Here is a 21,762-nt window from a genome sequence, read left to right as displayed (position 1 = left end):
TGTTATGTTTGTTTTTTGTTCAAAAAAATCTAAGAAAACACTTTGAATCTGTAGACTACTGCCTAATAGTCTTATTATTGCCATTTGGTGACAATTGCTCACATACTGTAAGCCTAAATAAGTATATATATTATTTAAAAATTATATATATACTTATTAATATTAAGTTTCAAAAAGTGCCCCCAATTTTTTTTTAATGTCCCTGGATTTCAGTCAGTGGGGGCAAAAATCGCCCCCTAAAAAATATGTAAATTTCTTGATTCCACCATTGTGGGGCCAGGACAGAAAACAGCCGTGACCGGGTCGATTGGCCGCAGGGACCTCTGAGCGACGGGGCAACCAATCGCCCCGAGGCAGCAGAGCGAAGTGGTCGGGCGTGTAGGGCTTGACCATGACCTGGAGATAGTGATGAAGACTAGTGATGAAGTGTAAACCCGCACTTTAATTTTTCGCAACAAAAACATCTTCAATTATTGTATATATCTATGTTTACAATAAATCTATGAATGTTTTTCATCAGTGGTGTAAGTTTTGGCTAAATCCTATAACCTAAAGCTACTGTGCCATTTGGCTGAAGCTGCCCGTCTCTTGTTTCAGCTCTGTGTGCGACAGATAAATGCATTTATTGAGAGAGCTGGCTGCTAGGTAAACATTGCTCCACTGAAATGGGTGAGAGAAGCTCATGTCAGACCCATTTAAAAGCAAGATGTGACCATGTTCGTTTATGAGAGCATTAGATGAAGGGGTGAAACTGTATTACTCTCTCCACTGCACGAGCAGAAGTTGAATAGTGTGATGCTAGACTATGCCATTTGGTGTTTGAAGTGAAAACAGAGAGGATGTGCTGGACATTGGTCCACCTGCTGATCCTGACGACACTCAGCTGTCAGTCTTGCGCTGAGGTTAAGACGAAGGTTCCAGTTTCCTGCCCAGACTACTAGAGGGCCTTTGGAGGCTCCTGCTACGAGTTTGTGGATCTCCAGCGCAGTTTTTCTGGTGCACAGGCTTAGTGCGAGCAGCATGGTGGACACCTTGCATTTATCCCAGATGAAAAAACTCAATATTTCCTTCAGAGACTCTCGGATTCCGAGAAGGACGTGTGGCTTGGACTGGCACCCTCTGCCACTCCAAACCTGCAATATTCTGCGACCCTTGAAGGTAAGAAAGCCATGTGGAAATGTGGAATGTGCTAAATTACAAACTGTGAAAATCTGCTCTCATGCAGATGCCCATAGGTATTCATCACCTTAGATGGATGTTTTGTAACAAAACTGTCATGAGTAAGTCTATCACTATTAGATTTTACGTTATTTGTGTTGCTGATTCATGGCAAAAGTCTTAAATTTGGTACAATTGTGTCCAACTACTTTCTCTGTTTGGACTGTGTCTGTAGTGTTCTTGTAGTGTGTACAGCGGGGTGGTATAGTGGTAAAGATTTTACCAACATATCTCTAAGGTTGCATGTAAACTATGAAGGAGTGGAAAATAGTTTGGGCAAATTATGTCTATGCTGATTGTATTCCAGTACCTCTGAATCCAGTTTTTATGAATCCAGGTCCAAAATAAAGTTGACAGAGCTGTGCGTGAAAGTTAACGTCTGGTGATGGTGCTCTTGTTTTAATATCCTAATAAACCTTTGAACCAGACAAAAAAAAAATAAAGGTCTTCATCAGCAGTCCCTCATCACCGTTTCCAGTCAGAATGGTCTAAACCTGCATTTAGGATTTGTCAGTCAAAAATGCTTTGAGCTAAACTTTTAGATATGTCATGATGATTACATGAGAGCACATACGGAGCTACTAATTAAGTACGCGTGTCCATTCAAGATATATCTAGCATGAATGCATTATCAGACTACTCTCATCATGTGGGAATATTTCACAGTACAGCGGTACTGCACACTATTTGATATTACTTTTAGAGGTGGCAGTCGCACTGTGTTTGGTGGTGGCTTTTCTACAAAGTGCTTGTAATGCATCTGGTCAAAAATTAATTCATCAGGCCTTAACCCTTACATACTGTTCATATTGAATGGCTTCACAGTATGGTTCGGGTCAATTTTGACCCAGACCAAGAATTCCCTCATAGTAAGTGTCTATACCAAATTTGAAACTACAGATCTATTTAGAATGTCTAAATAGCCTATGTCTCATTAATACATGTATGATGATTAATCTTTAATAAATGTTTCAGAAAGCAGGGAGAGTGTATTTTTTAAGTTTTACAACATTCGTTTTTGGAGAAAAACATCTACTATTACACATTATCCTGTCCTTTTTTACATAAGACATAAAAACATAAAAGACATAATTACTTAAATATATTTTATTGAATTTGAAAATGGCATGAACAATTTGGAACTGTTTAGGGTATTTTTACTACTGTCAAATGTCAAAAGGAGTCAAATTTGACCCTACGGGTTAAAGCCTCTGGTTGACGTCTGTTTCATGGAAGTGGAGATTGTGACTTTTTCTAATACATGTCTTCTTCCTCAGCTGACTCCTTTCAGCCCCTGAGCACTGAGCGCTCTGATGCAGAGATGCCTCCTGATGACCTGGTTCTTCCTGAGGATGAGGAGGAAACAGTTGGTGTTGATCAGGAGGCCGAGCCTCGTGGAGGTAATGGAAATCGTGTGCAGATGCCTAATGATGACCTGATCCTGCCTGATTACGAGGACAGTGAAGAGGAGGAAGCTTTTGGGGACGACGGACTTTCTTGTGGAAGAGGAGACCGAGATTGAGGTTGAGCTCCCCGAACTGGATCCTGAGGATAGAAAGACAGCCTTCTTCAAAAGGTCAAAGGAAGACTCTTCTGATGATGACGAGCAAGTGGTTCTTACATCTTCTTACACAAAGAGACGCAGGGAAGAGAGCGACGGGTAGGAGGCTGCCGCAAAGAGGCCAAGGTGGGATGATGAGCGACTCGGATTAGCTCTACGATAGATGAATATCTACACCCTAGTTAGCGTCTTGCACTTTATTGTAGTATCTCTTTAACTTTGTGCGGTGGATCGATCAACCTTTCTCTCATCCTAAGGCGATGCCCCAGCTAGCCCTTGCGACTGACGGGGCTGTCGACACCCCGTGCATGTAGTCTTTGCAGTCTTGTACAGCAAGGGTTTGGGGTTGATTCACCCACGTGTCATGCCCTCCAGCTGGCAGTACTGCTGTGTCTCAATTCAGGGGCTGCATCCTTCGGAGGCTGCATTCGTAGACCGGTTGCGTCACAGCGCTGCGACTAGGCTGTCCAATTTCGCAAGTTTGTTGAAGACTCCTTCAAATGCAGACGACAAATACAGCCTTCAGGTCCCAAATTTGGAGGCCACATCTGATGTATCCTTCACGGCCCAGCATATCCCGAGATGCATTGCGTGCCGATGAAGATTTTATTTGAACCAACATGGCGGCGAGTGATGCGGGAGCTGGAGAAGCCGCAGGATTCACTTTTAAATGTAAGTATTGGGTTTTAACTCACTAGAATGTCACCGATACTAATGTTAAAGCTAAATAAGCAACCTTATAACATCATATGTGTGTTAAAATGATCGGTTAAGTTTTGTGATGTGCGTAACTGACAAGCTAACTAGCGTTAGCCGCTGCGCTATAACCGGCAGCTCGTCTGCCTGCATCCGACCGTAGTTAGCCTTAAAGTAACTTTTAATAACTTCACTTTCAAACCTCAGAGGTTCACTAATATCTTACTGAGATTGTGACGATTTTACAGATGATTTATACTTTATATTATGTACATAAGCGGACCAACGGGAGCTCAGGTAGACAGGTTATCAACCTGAGATATCACTTTAAGTCCGGTAACGTTACAAACGTTGAGATTATTTACACGAATACACTGAATTTGAGTAGTTTGCTAAGTCTGTTCTTGTTTTGTTATATAAAAAATAGAAAGTATGTGCATATGTGTTACTGCAAGTTAATAAACATGTTTGCTGAATTTTTTTTGCTGCTGTTAATGTTAACTGTCTTGATTGATTTCCTCTGCCTTATGATTGTTTTGTGTATATATATATATATATATATATATATATATATATATGTATATATATATATATATGTGTGGATGAGATAAAATAAAGTTATTGATAAATACATTGTTTTAATTACACAAACTATAACTGATTGAAAATTAGTTATTTAACATAGTAACTGATTTAATTAACTGATTATTAATTTCGAAAAAAATATTATGAAAAATAACTGAGTTAATTATTGAATATGATTAGAAACACTAATCTAAAACCTTTACAGTATATACTATATACTGAAAAGGTTTTAGTTTAATGTGTTTATGTGTGTGTATATATATATATATATATATATCAGTGGCTGACCGTGCATTTTATACCTGGGCCTTCTGTGCTGTCCTACTAGACTTGAGCCATCTCCTAATAAGCTCATTATGACGCCACAGCTATGGTTATTTGTTTCTAGGGGTGTAATACTACACGTATTCGTATTAAACTGTTTGGTACGAGGCTTAAATATCGAACAATATGTTTGAATAATACTAGTGCATTTGGAAAATGCAGAAGCTTAAATTGTGGGAAATATTATGTTTTCGGTGGACTGCGCTCACGTAACAGACAACAGGCTTTGTGACTTCTGAACCCGGAACAATAACAAAAAACAGCTGAGGCTGTGGCACCGCGCGTGTCTTCAGAGGGGCTTAGCTAACTAGCTTAGCGACGAAACAACAGCCCGAACATTGTCCGGACAATAACCCCGCGCATGACGGGATGCTTCGTAATTAACGGACACTACATATAGTCAAAATCAATGTCAAGAAAAACTCACAAGAACCAGTCACATATATTTATATGACAACAAAGCAACAAATCAATCCAGCAACACTGCAGCGCTAGAGCACGAGCCATTCATATTATTCATAAAAACGACACGATAGACAAATGAACACTGTAGAAACGCTACTGCAGATGTAAAGACTCAAATTCAGTTAACTTACCACAGCGGCTCTTCACTTAAAAAGTCCACTCAGGTCTCTCCAAATGTTTTCAAAAGCACGTAGCTTGTGCATGTCCTCTGCCTTGGTTAGCGTAGCATAGCTCCAAACAGCTCCAAACACCATGAGCTCAGTTACAAATGAAATGCATTCTTAGCCATGAAATGTGCAACGCTTCTCCGCCGCTGACAGCCAGAAATACCGTTCATACAAATCCTTTTGCATGCTGGGTCAAGGCTGCTAGCTGTGGGCTTGACCTGTCCTTCTCCAAAAATCTATTTAAAAACGCTAAAAATGTCATGTCAATGTCATAACTTCTTACATATGTTTCAACTTGAACTCTTACTAAACACTAAGCTCTGCTAGCTACCTTTCTGTTTGACAAAAGTCACGCTGGCCCACTGACCAATCACGGCGCACCTTAATGCTGACATACTTAGCAGGCTACCTAGACAGCTCTGGCATGTCAAAGAATACGCCCAACATGTCAAATTAAAGATCTAATTGGTTGAAGACGATGGCAATCAACAATATCGTCCCCATATACTTTAATCTGCAAGGTTTACCTAGTGGACCTCGGGCCTCTCTCCTTAAATAGAGAAATAGAGGCTGAATCTGATTGGATAAGAGCTCTCATTAAAACAAGCTGCACTGGAAGCGGAGCAACTGAGGAAGACAGGAGCTGTGCAATGAGAAAATAAGCTAATGGGAAAAAAATTATAATACTTGTAGTGTATTTTTGAAAAATTATTAAATTATAAAATAGCTATAACTTTGTGATTCTGTTTAGGCCAGCAGAGAAGGCTTAGCTGGCCCTGACAGCCCAACACTGATAGATAGATAGATAGATAGATAGAGATAGAGATAGAGATATATATATCTATATATATAGATATAGATATATCTATATATATAGATATCTGCGACGGGAGCTGTAAGGGGGGCTGGAACAGCTGGTGATGCAAGCAGGAAGTCCTCTGTAGCATAAGCCGTCTCATTTCGGAGACCGCACGGTCCAGCCTTCGTGGTCCTCAAAGGACGCGGCCGATGTAGACCGCGAAGGCTGGGTCCTCCGAAGGATGAAGGGTGTCTGCAGTCCTCTCCAGGGGAACACTGAAGATATCACTGATATGAGAAGAAGCGGGATTGATTGCCACTTGACTGGCAACCCACTGGACACCTATAATACTCCTGATACAGAACAAAAATGAGTGAAACTCATAACCAGGAAATCTCTCCAAAGGCAGTTTGGTTTAAGTCTATTTGGTAAGTATGCCTCTAGAACAGGGGTATTCAATTAAAATTCCAAAAGGTCTAGATTGAGAAAATCTCCTCGTGCAAAGGTCCGAAACATTACAATAATATCCAACTTGCGCTATTTAGTGTGATATATATATACACAGTTGTGGTCAAAAGTTTACATACACTTGTAAAGAACATAATGTCATGGCTCTCTTGAGTTTCCCCGTTATTTCTACAACTCTGATTTTTCTCTGATAGAGTGATTGGAACAGATACTTCTTTGTCACAAAAAACATTCATGAAGTTTGGTTCTTTCATGACTTTATTATGGGTTAACAGAAAAAGTGATCAAATCTGCTGGGTCAAAAATATACATACAGCAGTGCTAATATTTGGTTACATGTCCCTTGGCCATTTTCACTTCAATTAGGCGCTTTTAGTAGCCATCCACAAGCTTCTGGCAAGCTTCTCGTTGAATCTTTGACCACTCCTCTTGACAGAATTGGTGCAGTTCAGTTAAACTTGATGGCTTTCTGACATGGACTTGTTTCTTCAGCATTGTCCACATGTTCTCAATGGGATTTAAGTCAGGACTTTGGGAAGGCCATTCTAAAACCCTAATTCTAGCCTGATTTAGCCATTCCATTACCACTTTTGATGTGTGTTTGGGGTCATTGTCCTGTTGAAACACCCAACTGCGTCCAAGACCCAACCTTCGGGCTGATGATTTTAGGTTATCTTGAAGAATTTGAAGGTAATCCTCCTTCTTCATTATCCCATTTACTCTCTGTAAAGCACCAGTTCCATTGGCAGCAAAACAGCCCCACAGCATAATACTACCACCACCGTGCTTGACGGTAGGCATGATGTTCTTGGGGTTAAAGGCCTCACCTTTTCTCCAAACATATTGCTGGGCATTGTGGCCAAACAGCTCGATTTTTGTTTCGTCTGACCACAGAACTTTCCTCCAGAAGGTCTTATCTTTGTCCATGTGATCAGCAGCAAACTTCAGTCGAGCCTTAAGGTGCCGCTTTTGGAGCAAGGGCTTCCTTCTTGCACGGCAGCCTCTCAGTCCATGGAGATGCAAAACACGCTTGACTGTGGACACTGACACCTGTGTTCCAGCAGCTTCTAATTCTTGGCAGATCTGCTTTTTGGTGGTTCTCGGTTGACTCTTCACCCTCCTGACCAATTTTCTCTCAGCAGCAGGTGATAGCTTGCGTTTGTTGTTATTTGGAAGATTTTAGCTAAAAAAAAAAAAAAAAATGTAATTATTATTTAGTCACTTTTTTTCTTGTAATTATGTAACATTGCGTTACACATATATACATATATATATATATATATATATATATATATATATATATATATATATATATATATATATATATATATATATACATACACATACATATATATATATATATATACACACATATATATATATATATATACATACACATACATATATATATATATATATATATATATTCAAGAAGTCTAGTAGTAGTAACGTGTAGTCAACAACTGTTAAATAAAGAAAGTGTACATCAATTATATTTTAACAATTATTATTCTCAGTTTTCAAATTGAACTGGATGGATTATAAATAATACATAAATAAATGTTCTTCTCATTTCAAGTAAAATAAAGGCTGGATTAAAGAATAACTGACATAACTGAAAACTTTTAAAAAAAATGTGCATTTTAACCTCAGGTTGATAGCAGACCACCTCAAGGTGTCACTCAGAGAGAACCAGGACATTCTGATGTAGCATTTCAAAATGAAAGCCCTTCAAAATCTCATGCATGAGACAATGTATCTCATGCATGAGACAACTAGTTTCTACTCACGTGCACAGCCAGGGTGCTAATGGAATTGGAAGCTGGACAGTTTATTTCATGTCAAGTAATACTATCAGAATGAAACCACTACCACACTACAACTGTTTTGTTGAAAAAGATTTATTTTAAAAACTAACCACAGAGTACTATCGATACAAAACGTATAAAAAGTACAAAAAGCATTGTTCAAAAATAACTTGAGATGACAATATTTGAGTTGGCACTAATTGGCACTGTGGGTATGATTCAGAATACAAAAAGATGGCGTCTTAGCAGAGCGCGTTCAAGGCATTGACTTCACATTGAAATGATTATATGGTTTACAACCTTCATTAATACTAATCCACAAAAAATAGGCACTTTCAGACGTGAAAGTATTTTTCCCTTATTTAGCTTGAAGATAAAATCAAATCTAGGTCCGTACGGAAAAATGGAAATGTTTGCTGGCCAGAGACGATGTGTGAATAAGACATTAAGCTGCAGGTTATCCATATTTTTCTTTTTTTTGAAAATGCAAATAAACTGAACTCAAATTGTACCGAACCACTTTCAGAACGGTTTACAGACGGGTTTGAAGAGAACTAAGACAGCAGTGAATGTCATTCGTTTAAAGTCAAAATCATGTCTGCCACAGTGACAAGAGCCGCTCGTCGGTACCACAATACTCACTAATACAAAAATAAAGAACAGTATCAAATACAAGTTTAAACAAAGCAAGACGATATCAAGAGTTACATGTTTTTCAAGCATTACCCAGGTTTGTTTGTTCCTTTGGACAGAGGCCCCCTCCCAAGTGTGTTCCAGTTACCATCGAAGCACCAGGCTTGGGAATGCTGACTGGTGCGGTGCCAACATTGTCAAAACAATTGAAGGAAAAAAGAGATTTGATACACACTTGAGAGAAGCCTTTGTATGAATATTAACTGTTCAAAAAGTCTTCATCAGCATGACAATCGCTCCAGTACCTTTCTTCTACGAGTGGTGCGTTTGTCCGTTAACCTTTTGTCTTTCTGCATCTCACTCACCGATTCACTTCCTCACAAAAGTACAAGATTACAGTTTAAACATGTTGTTTTTTTTTGCACTACAACTGGCTTGGCCATACCGTAACAAAATGCCATAAAACGAGAGTTCCAGTTTAGGTCTAAGGCAAACTTGAGATGCATTCACTGTGGACTTCCAACTGAGGACAAACTCTTTATAAAAAAAAAAAAAAAAAAAAGACTAATCGCTCTAAAGTCTCATAATAAAAAATATAAAAACAAATAGCTGCCCTGAGGGAGAAGTACATGATAACCAGAAACCGTTCTTGCTGCACGATGGTAGTTTGTAAGCACTTTGGATCTTCAGACGGGCGTCTCAAGTATTGCTGGATTCGAGACGGCCGCTCTCCTCCTCGTTTGACTCGATGCTCGACCGCGGCTGGTCGTAACACTGGAAGGCTTGGGCTGACTTCATCCACCTCAAGCACATGTAATGACACACACACACACACACACACACACACACACACACACACACACACACACACACACACACACACACACACACACACACACACACACACACACACACACACACACACACACACACACACACACACACACACACACACAGATTCCCTTATGTCCTCTCGCTGATCCTGATGTGAATTCAAGTCTACAGTGTCGGCTGGGCTCGTGAGAACCTATGCACGGAGACCTGTGTACAGAGAGATGGTGTCAGTAAAGCATTTTGTATTGATCTACAAAGTAAAGATTAAAAATCAAAAGTACAAACTTATACAACAAAAAAAGATCAAGAAGCCTCACCTTTCTCACAGGTACTGCTCTGCTTCTCCTGGGCAAAGTTTAGTCTGTTCTGCTCTACCGCGGTGCCGTTGGACTCAGGGCTGCTGCTGCGCGACGGGCTGCTCTCCCCATTCTGATACGCCAAGTCCAGATGCTGCTGGGCCAGTTTCAGGTGCCTCCGCAGTCTCTCCAGCTCACGCGACGAAGCCTCGTCACCGAACGACTCGCGACCCGAGTCTCCCAGGTTGTCCCTGAAGCCCATTTTCCCCGAGGGGTCCTTCTTCAGGGCCGTGTTGTAGCCCGGGGGCGCCGACGGCTGGCGGCAGATGGAGGACCTGTGGCTGGACGGGGCCGTGTGCCGGGGGCTGGGGGGCCGCGGCGTGCAAAAGCAGTCCCGGATGCCGCTGATGCCGAGGTGCAGGATCTCCAGCAGGGTGAAGAGCAGACACAGGGCGCTGACGGCGTACATGATGAGCAGGAAGATGGTTTTCTCCGTGGGGCGGGAGACGAAGCAGTCCACCGTGTGCGGGCAGGGGGAGCGTGTGCACACGTACGACGGCACCACCTCCAGCCCGTAAAGGATGTACTGCCCGAACAGGAAGGACACCTCGAAGGTAGCGCGCGACAGCAGCTGAAACACGTAGATCTTCATCAGGCCGTCGCGCTTGATGCGGCGCCGCCCGTCGTGCTTTTTGCTGGGCTTCTCCGCCACCGGCTTCTCCTTGTCCGGCTCGATCTCCTCCTCCTCCAGGATCATGGGGTCCTCCTCCCCGTTGTCCTCCGCTTCCTCATAGTCCCGGTTGGCGCCGCGGTTCACTATCGGCATCCGCTTCCTGTTCCTCGGCTGGTAGTCGCTGTCCTCCATGCGGGCAATCTTGTGCATGGCGAAGCCGAGGTACATGATGGTGGGGGTGGTGATCATAATCACCTGGAACACCCAGAAACGGATGTGCGACAGCGGCGCGAACGCGTCGTAGCACACGTTCTCACAACCAGGCTGCTGCGTGTTGCACACGAATTTGCTCTGTTCATCGTAGTAGATGGACTCGCCCCCGACGGCGGTCAGCACGATGCGGAAGACGATGAGGAGGGTGAGCCAGATTTTTCCCACAAAGGTGGAGTGATTGGAAATTTCGTCCAGCAGACGCGTGAGGAAGCTCCAGCTCATTATGCCTCTGGAATAGGAGGGAACCTCTCAGACCTGTGCAGAAGAGGAGGAAAGAAATTAAAATATAGACAGACAGAAAAGTGGTAAACAACAGTAAGAGGAGAGCACGTGAAAGGTAATATTTAGTTCTCATTGAAAACATTTAGTCTCAATAACAAAACATTTAGTCTCAATAACAAAACATTTGACATGAAAACAAATCAATACGCCCAAGTTGCATGAAGGACAGCAACTCACAAAGATAAAATGTGATTCAAAACCACATTAACATATTGGAATACATTTTTCATAAACAAACTAGGATACATTTTGACCAGTATACAGTAAAATGAATCAGTTGATGGGCAGGGCCTATTGTTGGCTGAAATTTTAGAATTTTTTTGAATTATCAAGTTGATCAAGTGCAGGTGTGAACTGTGAATGCATCCGACACACATTGAGACCATTTCCTGAGTGGTCTGGGCCGCATTCTTTTTGCAAATCAGTATGCGCGCGTTTCTTTTTTGCACATAGAACGGGTAAATGAGATCCAATCACCACCTGTCACTCTAGACGCATTCCAATGCCAGGTGTGAACAGGGTCCCTTGTGTTTGCACCAGATAGCCACATGGGGGAGCTATTGTGCCACTGCTACAAAGCGAAGACGTCCCAGGACAACCATCACTGCCATGAGAAAGGGGCATGCTCAGGCAGACTTCCCTGAGAAGGTCCCAGACTGCTATGTAAAGAGACTGGAGTGAAGTCATGAGGCACGGTGCTCGGGGCGTCATCACACTAATGTACAAAGCTCACGAGCTTCAGTGTTCAGAAACAAAGCACCAAAGTTTAACTAAACATGCGAAGTGTCTCGTCACGGACCGACTAAAAGATTGCCAAGACAGTGTAATGAGCCGATAGTAAAAAAACAAACAAGAAAGAGGCAACGAGGAGTTCCTGTGGTTTGGTTTCACACCATCTGTGACCAACCTCATAAACAACTTCTGCTGAGTAATTAACCGCTGCCGTAAACTGCCAGGCTCGTCTACAACAGAGTCTTTGTGACTTACAAGATTACACCATTTCATCTCCCACCTTCAGGCGTCAGACCTATTTCACAACTTTCACATCTCGAGTTGTCTTTTGTGAAATCACAAATCTTTGAATCGGCGTCCAGTGAAACTCTGCAGTCCCTCAGGAAAGGATAGGGATCCTAACCTTTAATTAGAAATGCTTTGAACAAAATAGACTACAGACAAACACAAAGCTTAAGGGCTATGAAAACTATGCAATGACACCGATTGTCAAGCCAAATCTCTACATTGTATTGCAAGCCAAAATATGAATAATTTACAATGTTTGCACAGGAACAAAAGTAGATGGATATAAGACATGCAGATGGGATTTGCAGGTTCAGGTTTTTTTTTTTTTTTGTAAGTCTTTCCACTGTTTCAAGACCAGCTGCTTCATCCATTTTGCTAACTGAGACACTAAGTTCATCTATAGAAGAAATACGGAGTGGAACAATCTTCACTCACTTCCAGGGCAACAATGTAATATTCACAGTATTCCTTTTCAGTATAATTCAGCAGAAACATTTTGAAGACCGACAACTACGTATAGATCTACACTTCTCCGCTTAATAAAAAAAAAAAAATACAAAGAGACCACGTACTCTCCCATAATCCCATAAAAAGTAGCACTGTGAAGCCTTTACAGATGATACATCAGCTCCAAGAGCTCCAGCAGAGATCCAAAGAGCGCTTTGTATTGACTCCCAGGTGTGATTGGGAGTGCTGTATGAATGCTTGGCGTTAGTTAGGGAGGAAACCGTCCTTAGAAAAATAAAGAGTTAGAATAAAGCACAACCAGTTACCACTGTGTGACGGCCACTTGGGCACCGAGAACAACCCGCTTTAAGAGAACTCACTTCTATGATCGACCCGGTGGCTCCACCAGACTCTCTGAGGTGATCATTGATTGACTGATACCCGATATACGTTTCTCCACAAATGTCCAGTGCATAGTTGTTTATTCTCTGCTTTTATGGGGCTCTCCTACCTACTGCTCACAAAGACTGCCACTGTCATTATCCTTCATCCGTGGCTTTCTGCAGCACTGCACGAGATACTGCATCCTGCAGCTACACCTGAACATATGACGACTGCAGGGTCGGGTTTCCACATCGAGATAACTGACAAAAGCCTCCATTTAGTGGAGGCTTGTGGTTTTCAAACTGAACATGGATACGGAGGACTTTTTCCTCGCAACAAAAAATGTCATACATGGTGAAATCAAAGTTTGTGAGTCACTGTAAAGCTTTGCTTTATCGGCTTTATTGTGACGTCGTCATCATCAAATGACCTAAAATGTCAGGCTGCAACAGACGACAAAGTCAACGGCACACTTTGCCGCGTGTAATCTAGGTTAACGGTTGCGAGTTGCCCCCAAGCCACTGTCAGAACCGACATCCATGCCCGAGGAAAACCACAGGCCCACATCTCTGAGAGAATGTGTGCCACGTTTGCTTTTAAAAAGCACACAAAGGGAGGGGAATAATCTGACTTAAAGCTCAAGTCTGTAACTCTTTCCTAAAATATTGTATTTGTGGTCATTTCCATAGGCATCTCAGGCCTGGTGTGTTTGTGCCGATCCTCTGTCTCATTGCTCCTGGTAGCAACTTGCTGTTCACAGAGGAACTTTTTAAGGACAATACCAATATTGATACGTTTCGACATATTCTGATGAGGATCGTTACACATACAACTGAACATTTTGGATTAGATTGTTACTTACTGGCCAACATATATGCTGATATGCTTGCAATAAGTCAATAAGCCTGGCGAAATTATCACTATGATGACTATAAACTACCATTAAAAGTTTGGATGACTTCGATAATGTTAATATCTTGAAGCTTGAGTATTTCCAAATTAAAAAAACTGTGAAAGTCTGTCTAAAGTCCATCAAATACACAACAATCTGTGTCATCAATTCTGACAGTGCTTCCTACTCACATTACATGTTTTATGCACCATCTTCAACGGCATCATCCGTCCGTGGCACTTCAACCCGGTGTGTCTGTGTATGCTATGGGAGCAAAGTGAAGCAGCAGTGTGTCTACTCTGATGAGCACTGCAGAACAGAGGGGCTTTTGTGGCTCTCACATCTGGGAGACTAGTTATGGCCATCCCTCCCTTATCCCAAAGCCCTACAGCTGAGAGGGCCTGAGCTCAGAGAGGAAACCAGGAGAGAAAATATGACCTGTATGTCAAACTGGGGGAGGGGGAAGGTAAGGAAGAGGGGGAGGTAATTCACCATTCATATCACCACGAGCCATAATACCATAAACGCTGTAGAAACTATGTTAGGTCAGAAAGTCAGAACATACGCTGTAAGTCAAGCTCTGATAAGGCGCTTTAATTATTTAGACACTAAAAATCTTTAGTGGAGAACTACATTAATCAAATTCACACGGACCACACGAGAAAAAAATGCCTCCGCGTGGCTAACGGCACAACGTCACCGCGCGCGACTCCACATGCGCCACACATTGATGGTTAATTGAGCTAGCGGTGTAACGTTGCGCCACTGTTTGGACAAAGTCAGTAAGTAGTGCTACAAGTAGAGCTTTAGGCTATAAATGCCACTATCCTCCAGTCCAGACTATCAGACTTTGAAGACGTGTGTGTGTGTGTGTGAGGGGGGCACAGCGTTGCTCCATCACCAAACCATGTCGACATAGTCAAGAAGCCCAAATAAAGAAGAAAAACACATTTTCTGCACACCAGCAGAATTACATGGCATGTGATGCTATGCCAACAACCAGTATTCCGTAACCTGCTAATCATTTCAAAAATGTGGTCGAATTTGCGTGCTTGGATTAGCGCTGCGTCCTGCCAGCCTGTGCGCGTGAATTTATGTTAACGTTCATGTTAAAACAAAACGCCTGCCTGGCCCTGGGTTTGCGAATACGGGTTATGAAAAAGCCGAAATTGAGCTAGCAACTTCGAAAAAAAGCTACTCTCCGCTCCTCCTCAAAGTTAATGCTATAACTTCGGCCAAAGCACCATTGTTAGCGAAGGGTAAAGAGCTACGTGGTGATGTTGCCGTGTTCGCGTTATCGCGATTTGTTTGTTTGTGTGCGTTATCTTACCTTCAGTCGTGATTTTGGGTCCCCTTTCTTTGACGCGGCGGCTTCTCGAAGTTCTCGCTTATCTCGAGAGCTTTTCCTCCGCTTTCTCTTTATTAAAATAAAGCCCTCCCGCTCTAATATTAAGACATCCAGTTTTTTTCCTTTCCGCGAGGAGCCCGTGTCCTTCTCCAGTTGTGTGCTGTACTGCGGGGTGAGGACAAAGAATATTCCCTAACACCCCCCTCCTCCTCCTCCTCCTCCTCTTTTCCTCCTCCCAGTTTGAGCTAGGCACCCCACCCCCTTGTCTGCGCAGAGTGGAGGAAAACGATCAACTGCCAGCATTCCTGATGCAATCCTTTCTGCTTGAACTTCTCCCTGGACTCTGAGACTGAGAATAACCTATGGGTCCAGAAGGGCTCAAAAAGCAAAACAAATAAAAAATAAAAAATAATGCGTCATATTTAATGAACAAAACAATATTAAGTTCTTGGAAATTCAAAGACTGTGCTTAGTACTTCAAATGCACAACCTTTCAGTCAATTGTTACCAACAGAACACACAATAAAGTCATTTTAAAGGTGCTTCATGTTATAACCTGAATTACAAAATGTGTGATCTGCCAACAGCGCCTGGAGCAGCAGGTGAAGATAGCATCAGTCAGACAAGAGCTGTCAGGCAAGCAGCTCTATCATAACCTTTGGGATGCGGAGCAACATAAGAGCAAACTGTGAGGCTACTGAGTGCCCCCTCTTCCTGCTGATGCAGATGTTCGGAAGTAGTTGCTACCACGAGGCCCCTTCCTCCATGTCGCACTTATTTTGGCAGGGGGCACATGTATTTCCTCAGCCCCCTCCTTAGCACCGCTTTGAAGCTACACCCTACACTTAATAATGCTCATTAATACTGTTGCGTCAGGATTTATGTCACCCATAAGGACTTGAAGGGGTCTGGACCAGCCGTGTCATGCATCACAAAGTGAATGGGCCGGTGTCTTAACTCAGCACTATGTGGACTTGCTATTCAGAAAAGAAAAAAAAGTGGTATCTACTATCTGCAGTATGGTATGAGCCTTACACTCAATCAAAGGTGAGGTTTTCCTTTTTAGCAGTTGAATTTCCAGCATGCTTACGCTGCACTTTCCCCACCAATGTGACCTAACTGAGAAATGTGCAGTTACCCCAGATTAAATATTGCAGGCATCCAGTCAGCATCGGTTTCCTGAAGGTAGTCGCTCGATGAATTGAATGATCACATTGTTCTGCCCGGAATATCCTGAAATGCCAGTCTTCATTGCTTACCAGCCTCCACAAGCAAAAAAACGAAGCACGTGTACTCTACTTCTATGCATTGCTTGTCACGAATGGGCCGCAGAGACATGGCTGCGGCCCTGGTGAGAGCTCACTGCGAGTGGCAAGATATTGTTTAATATCTGCTGCAAACAGGGAGTCAGTGGAGGAATGCTATGCCCTTCCCCCCTTCCCAGGGAGCAGTGGAGCTCTATTGTGAACCACAAGCATGCTTTTATTCATAGGGTGTAATGTGGGGTGCCCTAGTAAACCGCAGTCCTAATGACAGAGAAAGATAATCTGGAGACTGCCCAGCCCGGCCTCGCGGTTCCCTCAGACCTTGATCTTAAATTAGCTTTTTTTTGTTGCTAACGCAGAATATTTTTATGTTTGTGTATTAATCAGTTATACTTGACATTGACGTACGCTGGTTGGAATTGTTATTTCTAAGAATTCAGATGTAAGGATTAACGTCAACCCTCACTTTAAACACAGTTGGTTTGTCCGTGTTTATACAGAACAATGATATTCTTATTGTTAATGTTCTGTCATAGCCCCTTGAGCCTGGGGGTGTTTTCACTTCCTATATTTTGAGGCAGGGTGTATTGACTCACATGTAGTCCATCCCGTGTGGTGTCATTTTCAAGGCAGAGCATGCTACTCAGACGTGCCACATTGTGAAAGAGAGTGGTGCAGTTTATGTTAGGATGCGCTTTTATGACGAATACGCATCGACGGAGTTTGCATCCAGAGGGTTGGATGGGTTTGAATAAAGCCATCGTTACCATTGTTGCCATTGTTGTGTTTCTCCATATTTCATCCAAGCTGACAAAATCCTAAATCTTTTCAAAAACACCCTCCAGAGTAATTGAATTTTGAAAAAGAGCTCTTCATCGTCAAAGTGTTGATGGGAAAAACTGTTGATTGCGTAAATGCTGATGTATGACATACACAATGTGCTCCCGTGGCCTGTGAATACCCAACAGAGGAGGTTTAAATATTCTCCTATTGTTGTGGTGTTTCAGCGTGGGCCTCATAAATAGCATTTTATGATTCATCCTCATTGGTGTGTATATGGTCTAACCCCTGCTCAATTGTTACTGGTGCTACGCCATACTATTTTTGTCTCTGTTTTACCACAAGAACGGTACTGTACTGGCTGTTCTTTACGACTGCTGCCACTACTGACAGTTTTCCCTCTGTGGTGACTGCTCCGTTGATATGATGTTGCAACATTTCCTACGAGGTGAAAGGGCTTTGCTCAAGACTTGCCCTCTTGTTTGCTTCAGAACCTGACCCACCATAAATCATCCCCTTGTGATGTTTGCTTTCCTACCAAGGCACACACACACACACACACACACACACACACACACACTTGATGGAGGAGTCAGCCTACATCTGTTGTTGTGCTTGAATGCTTGTGCAGGTTCTAGGAAAGCCACAACGTCCCTCTCAAGACAGTTGTCTTCAGCTCATTTGCCAATGGTGGAAACTGAAATGCTTTAGAGGGCCAGGGCGATGGGGAAAAAAAATCGCATTGCGTTTCCCCATCTGCCTAATGCAGGAGATGATGTGTGTATGCATCACCACGTTACAAACACACTGCGAAGGGATTCCCTTTACTCTCCATATTAACATCATCTTCTCGGAGTAGATGAACCGCACAGACCCACAAATGGCCACTTTAGGATGTTTGAGTTAGCAAAAATGCCTGCTGCATGCTCTTGCTGGTTTTTAATCTTTTAACTTGCCTTCTCGAGGTAGTCCCCCTGCCAACACACCCAGGAAAAAAATGCACAAGGAGCGCGACTCATTTTCATTAAATGGCATTAGCGCAATTTTACACTGGCAACCATCCAAGATGACTTAAAAAAAAAAAAAAAGACCAGCCGTGTCTTCGCTGTGTGCTCCAGAGAGGAATTCCTTTCTCTTGCAGCTGGCAGTTGTGAAACGTTTTTTATTATTAATGTATCCACTCCTCAACGCTGTTTTTTATTCTTTATGCAATTCCTTTCTTCAATCATCCGTACTTGGGTCACAAATCTACCTGCACTTGTAAGGCTTTTGGCAATTATTCACTATCAATAGTTAAGTTCAGCAGTAAATCCAGCCCGCATTGTTACATTTATATTCACAGTACAACAGGGAAGTTGAGTTGCCTGCCAAGCAAGACTAATGTTTTCCATCTGTGTGCTGTTTAGGAGTCTGTGTATCCCAAATGGTGCCTAATAAGGTTCTGCCTCAGATCAGAATTACTCAGTTTAACCTAAACCCACAATATGACGGATACAGAAGGATTGGGCTTGTTAGAGACGAGTTATGGACAACGTGTTCTCACATAAGCCAGAATAAAACAGTGCTGACAATCTACAGGGCTGACGTGTTCAGCATTCTGTATTCTGAGGTGCCGTATATCACGCCTATAGACCCATATATATCACAGCAATAGCCAGAGGTGTTGGTGCCATGCATGCCAAGGAAAGTCAATATAATTACTGCGGTCACAAATGGGTTTTGGGATGAAAAGAAAAAACTCATTTTGGAAGTCTGTGTTTTGCACACGATGGCAACAGGAAGTATGACGTTTATTCAATTAATTATGCAGTCCTGTGTGGTACTGAACTTACCAGAGAATGTTGACAATTTCTTTTTTTTATTCAAACAAAGATAAGTCATATTAGATTTAATGATCGCTACCACAATGGACCACTTATTGATAAAGTTAGGCGGATTTTTAAGTTTTTAATTGCAATTCTCTGCTTTTTTGTGTAGCTAACATAGTAACTTTGTGGTGGGATGGGACTTTCATGTTTAACCCCTTTCAGTGAGTGGATACAATCTTTCTTCAGAGCAGTCTCTGAATTTCTTTTTTCTGGTTTACTTCTCCCTCCTTGCTGATTTACTGCTCTTTCCTGCCTGGGATGGTCTGGAGGGGGACAGGGTGACTAGGCATGGGGCTAAAGGGGGTGGGTGGCCTTAATTTGCAAGCTCACCTTGTTTTCATGGGGGAGGGGGACTAATGTCCTCAGCAGTGACATTTCTTTTTTTTTGTCTTTCCTGTGCTGTACTTCCCCAAATCATCTAATCTGTAATACAATCCCCTAGTTTAACTGTCTGATAGGAGAGAAATAGTCCATTATACTGTTATGAAACCTATTGTGAGCACCCCTCAGTATATGACGGGGTACATGTGCGCGGGACACACAAAAGAAACCTCAGTGCTTATAGGGAGGAGGGGTACAGAGTTTCCATGGAAACAGACGGCCCTACCCCCGTAGCAGATGGTGGCGGCGAGGGTGTCGGGGGCTGGGTGTAGTGATGGCGGGACCCGGAGATGATTATCTGTCCCTGAAACAACAGCTTCTCCTTAACTAAACAGGTGGCTTAGGTTTCTGTTCTGTTGTGTGTTAATGCAAGAGACAAGCTTTGTTCTGGGCGCTGCAAGAAAATAGAAGTTATCTCTCAGATCAAATTAAAAGCGTTTGTATATTTGCAACCATTCGTCTAATTTCATTTTAATTAGTTGTAACTTCATTAAAGTCTTTGATTTAGTATTTGTTTGGATTTAACACACTGAAATTGTTAGCTCTAAAATTCACTGGTAGCGCCGGTTTTAGGTTTGCAGTCTAAATCCAGGTTTCCATCCAAATGTAGTGGAAATTTTAACTGTATTTCCAGAAATTTTATCGAAAGAAAAAAAATCTGTTACGTGACTATTAGGAGACCGGTGGGTAGTGGGTATTTTTAATGTTTCCCCAGACAGTGTTCAACATCTGCATTTAAGGTAACACAAAGACTCTAAATTAATTTGGAAGATACTCACTTAAATGGGCCACATATCAGCTCTGTCTAAATTTTAGAATGCATTTTTCCATGGAACAAGGCCTTGTTTTTTTTGTCCTCCAACTCTAAAGCTGTGAGGAGACGCAGTCATGTTCAGCTAAAGAGTTCAACCTGTCTCAATGCGAAATCATCCGGCGGCGCTGCAGTGGCCAATCATCTTCGTGGATTACTTTGTAACATGAACGTTGTATTACTATAGTAATACAACGTTCACAACCAAACAAAATAAAATTGCAACCATGTTAATTTTTTACTCCTGTCTCAGAATGTTATAAACTGCCGTCCAGTCTTTAGCCTTCTGACAAACTTTAACACACTTCCTGGATCTAGGCGATATCTGAGGCAAAACCTCCCCACCAACACTGCCCTGTGGGTTGTTTTAACTTCTCTGTTACATCATGACCGCAACGTTTAGGCGAGAAACATATGCTCCAACTCTGTCTAAGCCAGCGCTGTGCATGACTTAACCTGCTCAGTCTAGCGAGGAGACGGTTAGCATAGCCGCCATAGCTTAACCAGGTTTGCTCTCAGACCCACCACCCCGCTGCAGTTGTTTGTCTTTCCTTTTTTTTCCAACATAACCAAGTCACATCAAGTCAGCCGTGAGCCTTCGCCAGCTTAATGCACATTTTGAATGTTAGTCAGGGAGCTACTCTCCACAAGTCATTTCAACTCAGAAGCATGCTGAAAGACCAATATCTTAACCCGATCCTATCCGTTATGTCCAAGACCTCAAAGAGGCGACTGAGTTTTCAGCTCTCTTAAATTAGAGTGTTACATCACAACAGTTTACAACAGAGTTTCACACTGGTTATAACGGAGCAATCTTTGTTGCCTCGGAGCCACTGTGGTTGAGGCTGAAGAGCAAAGGGAGTCTCTTAAAGAGAGAGAGAGAGAGAGAGAGAGAGAGAGAAAAAAAAAAACTGCTTCAAGGGACAGGAAATGGGGTTATTGAGGATGGCCTCTGAGCCCCGCCGCCCGTGCTGCTTACAACATGTCTCTGGACAGCACTCTCTTCCTTGCACTTGTAGTCTTCTTTGTGAAATAAAACACTTCACAAAGAAGATGCCATACATCTTCTTAGTGAAGTGTTTTACTTGACTTTTAGATGCATGGTTTGAATTAAGAAGCACCAAAACACTTCATGCATGTTGATTTTCAGATTTATACCGGCAACTTCCAGAGCAGCAGCTGTGTGCTGTTCAAGAGAAACTGTTGCCGCTTGCCTAGAGATGTTTAAATCATTTCATGAGACATTATTATCTCCTTATTAATTACTTGATGGGAAAATACCATAACCAGTGAAAACAACTGTATGGGAGTAAAGACTCCCACACAATTAGCAATCTTTGTGTGCATGTGGATACTTTCCTTTAACAGACTCCTTGTGTAACTTAACTCTCCAGCTGCCCGCATCTGGTTTGGAGATTTTGTAACTTTGAACGCTCCCAAGCTCGTCTCCCTCGTTCCACAATCAATGACACCCAATGTGTCTT

General features: G+C 42.5%; 1 protein-coding gene across 1 annotated transcript; it reads right to left on the bottom strand.

The window, feature by feature from the left end:
- Positions 1 to 9,267: 9,267 nt before the first annotated feature.
- LOC137868401 (gap junction gamma-1 protein-like) lies at positions 9,268 to 15,326 on the bottom strand. The gene is made up of 3 exons (XM_068705179.1): positions 15,156 to 15,326; positions 9,876 to 11,055; positions 9,268 to 9,765 (listed from the first exon to the last, which is right to left on the bottom strand). The coding sequence occupies exons 2-3, from the start codon at positions 11,020 to 11,022 to the stop codon at positions 9,752 to 9,754; spliced, it is 1,161 nt and encodes a 386-aa protein (XP_068561280.1). The 5' UTR covers positions 11,023 to 11,055; positions 15,156 to 15,326; the 3' UTR covers positions 9,268 to 9,751.
- Positions 15,327 to 21,762: the final 6,436 nt, after the last annotated feature.

This window comes from Cebidichthys violaceus, unplaced genomic scaffold (genome assembly GCF_023349555.1).
Source record: "Cebidichthys violaceus isolate CVI_PGR_0920_01 unplaced genomic scaffold, fCebVio1.0.p SCAF_11, whole genome shotgun sequence".
NCBI lineage: Eukaryota > Metazoa > Chordata > Actinopteri > Perciformes > Stichaeidae > Cebidichthys > Cebidichthys violaceus.
This window is presented reverse-complemented; position numbering and strand designations above follow the sequence as displayed.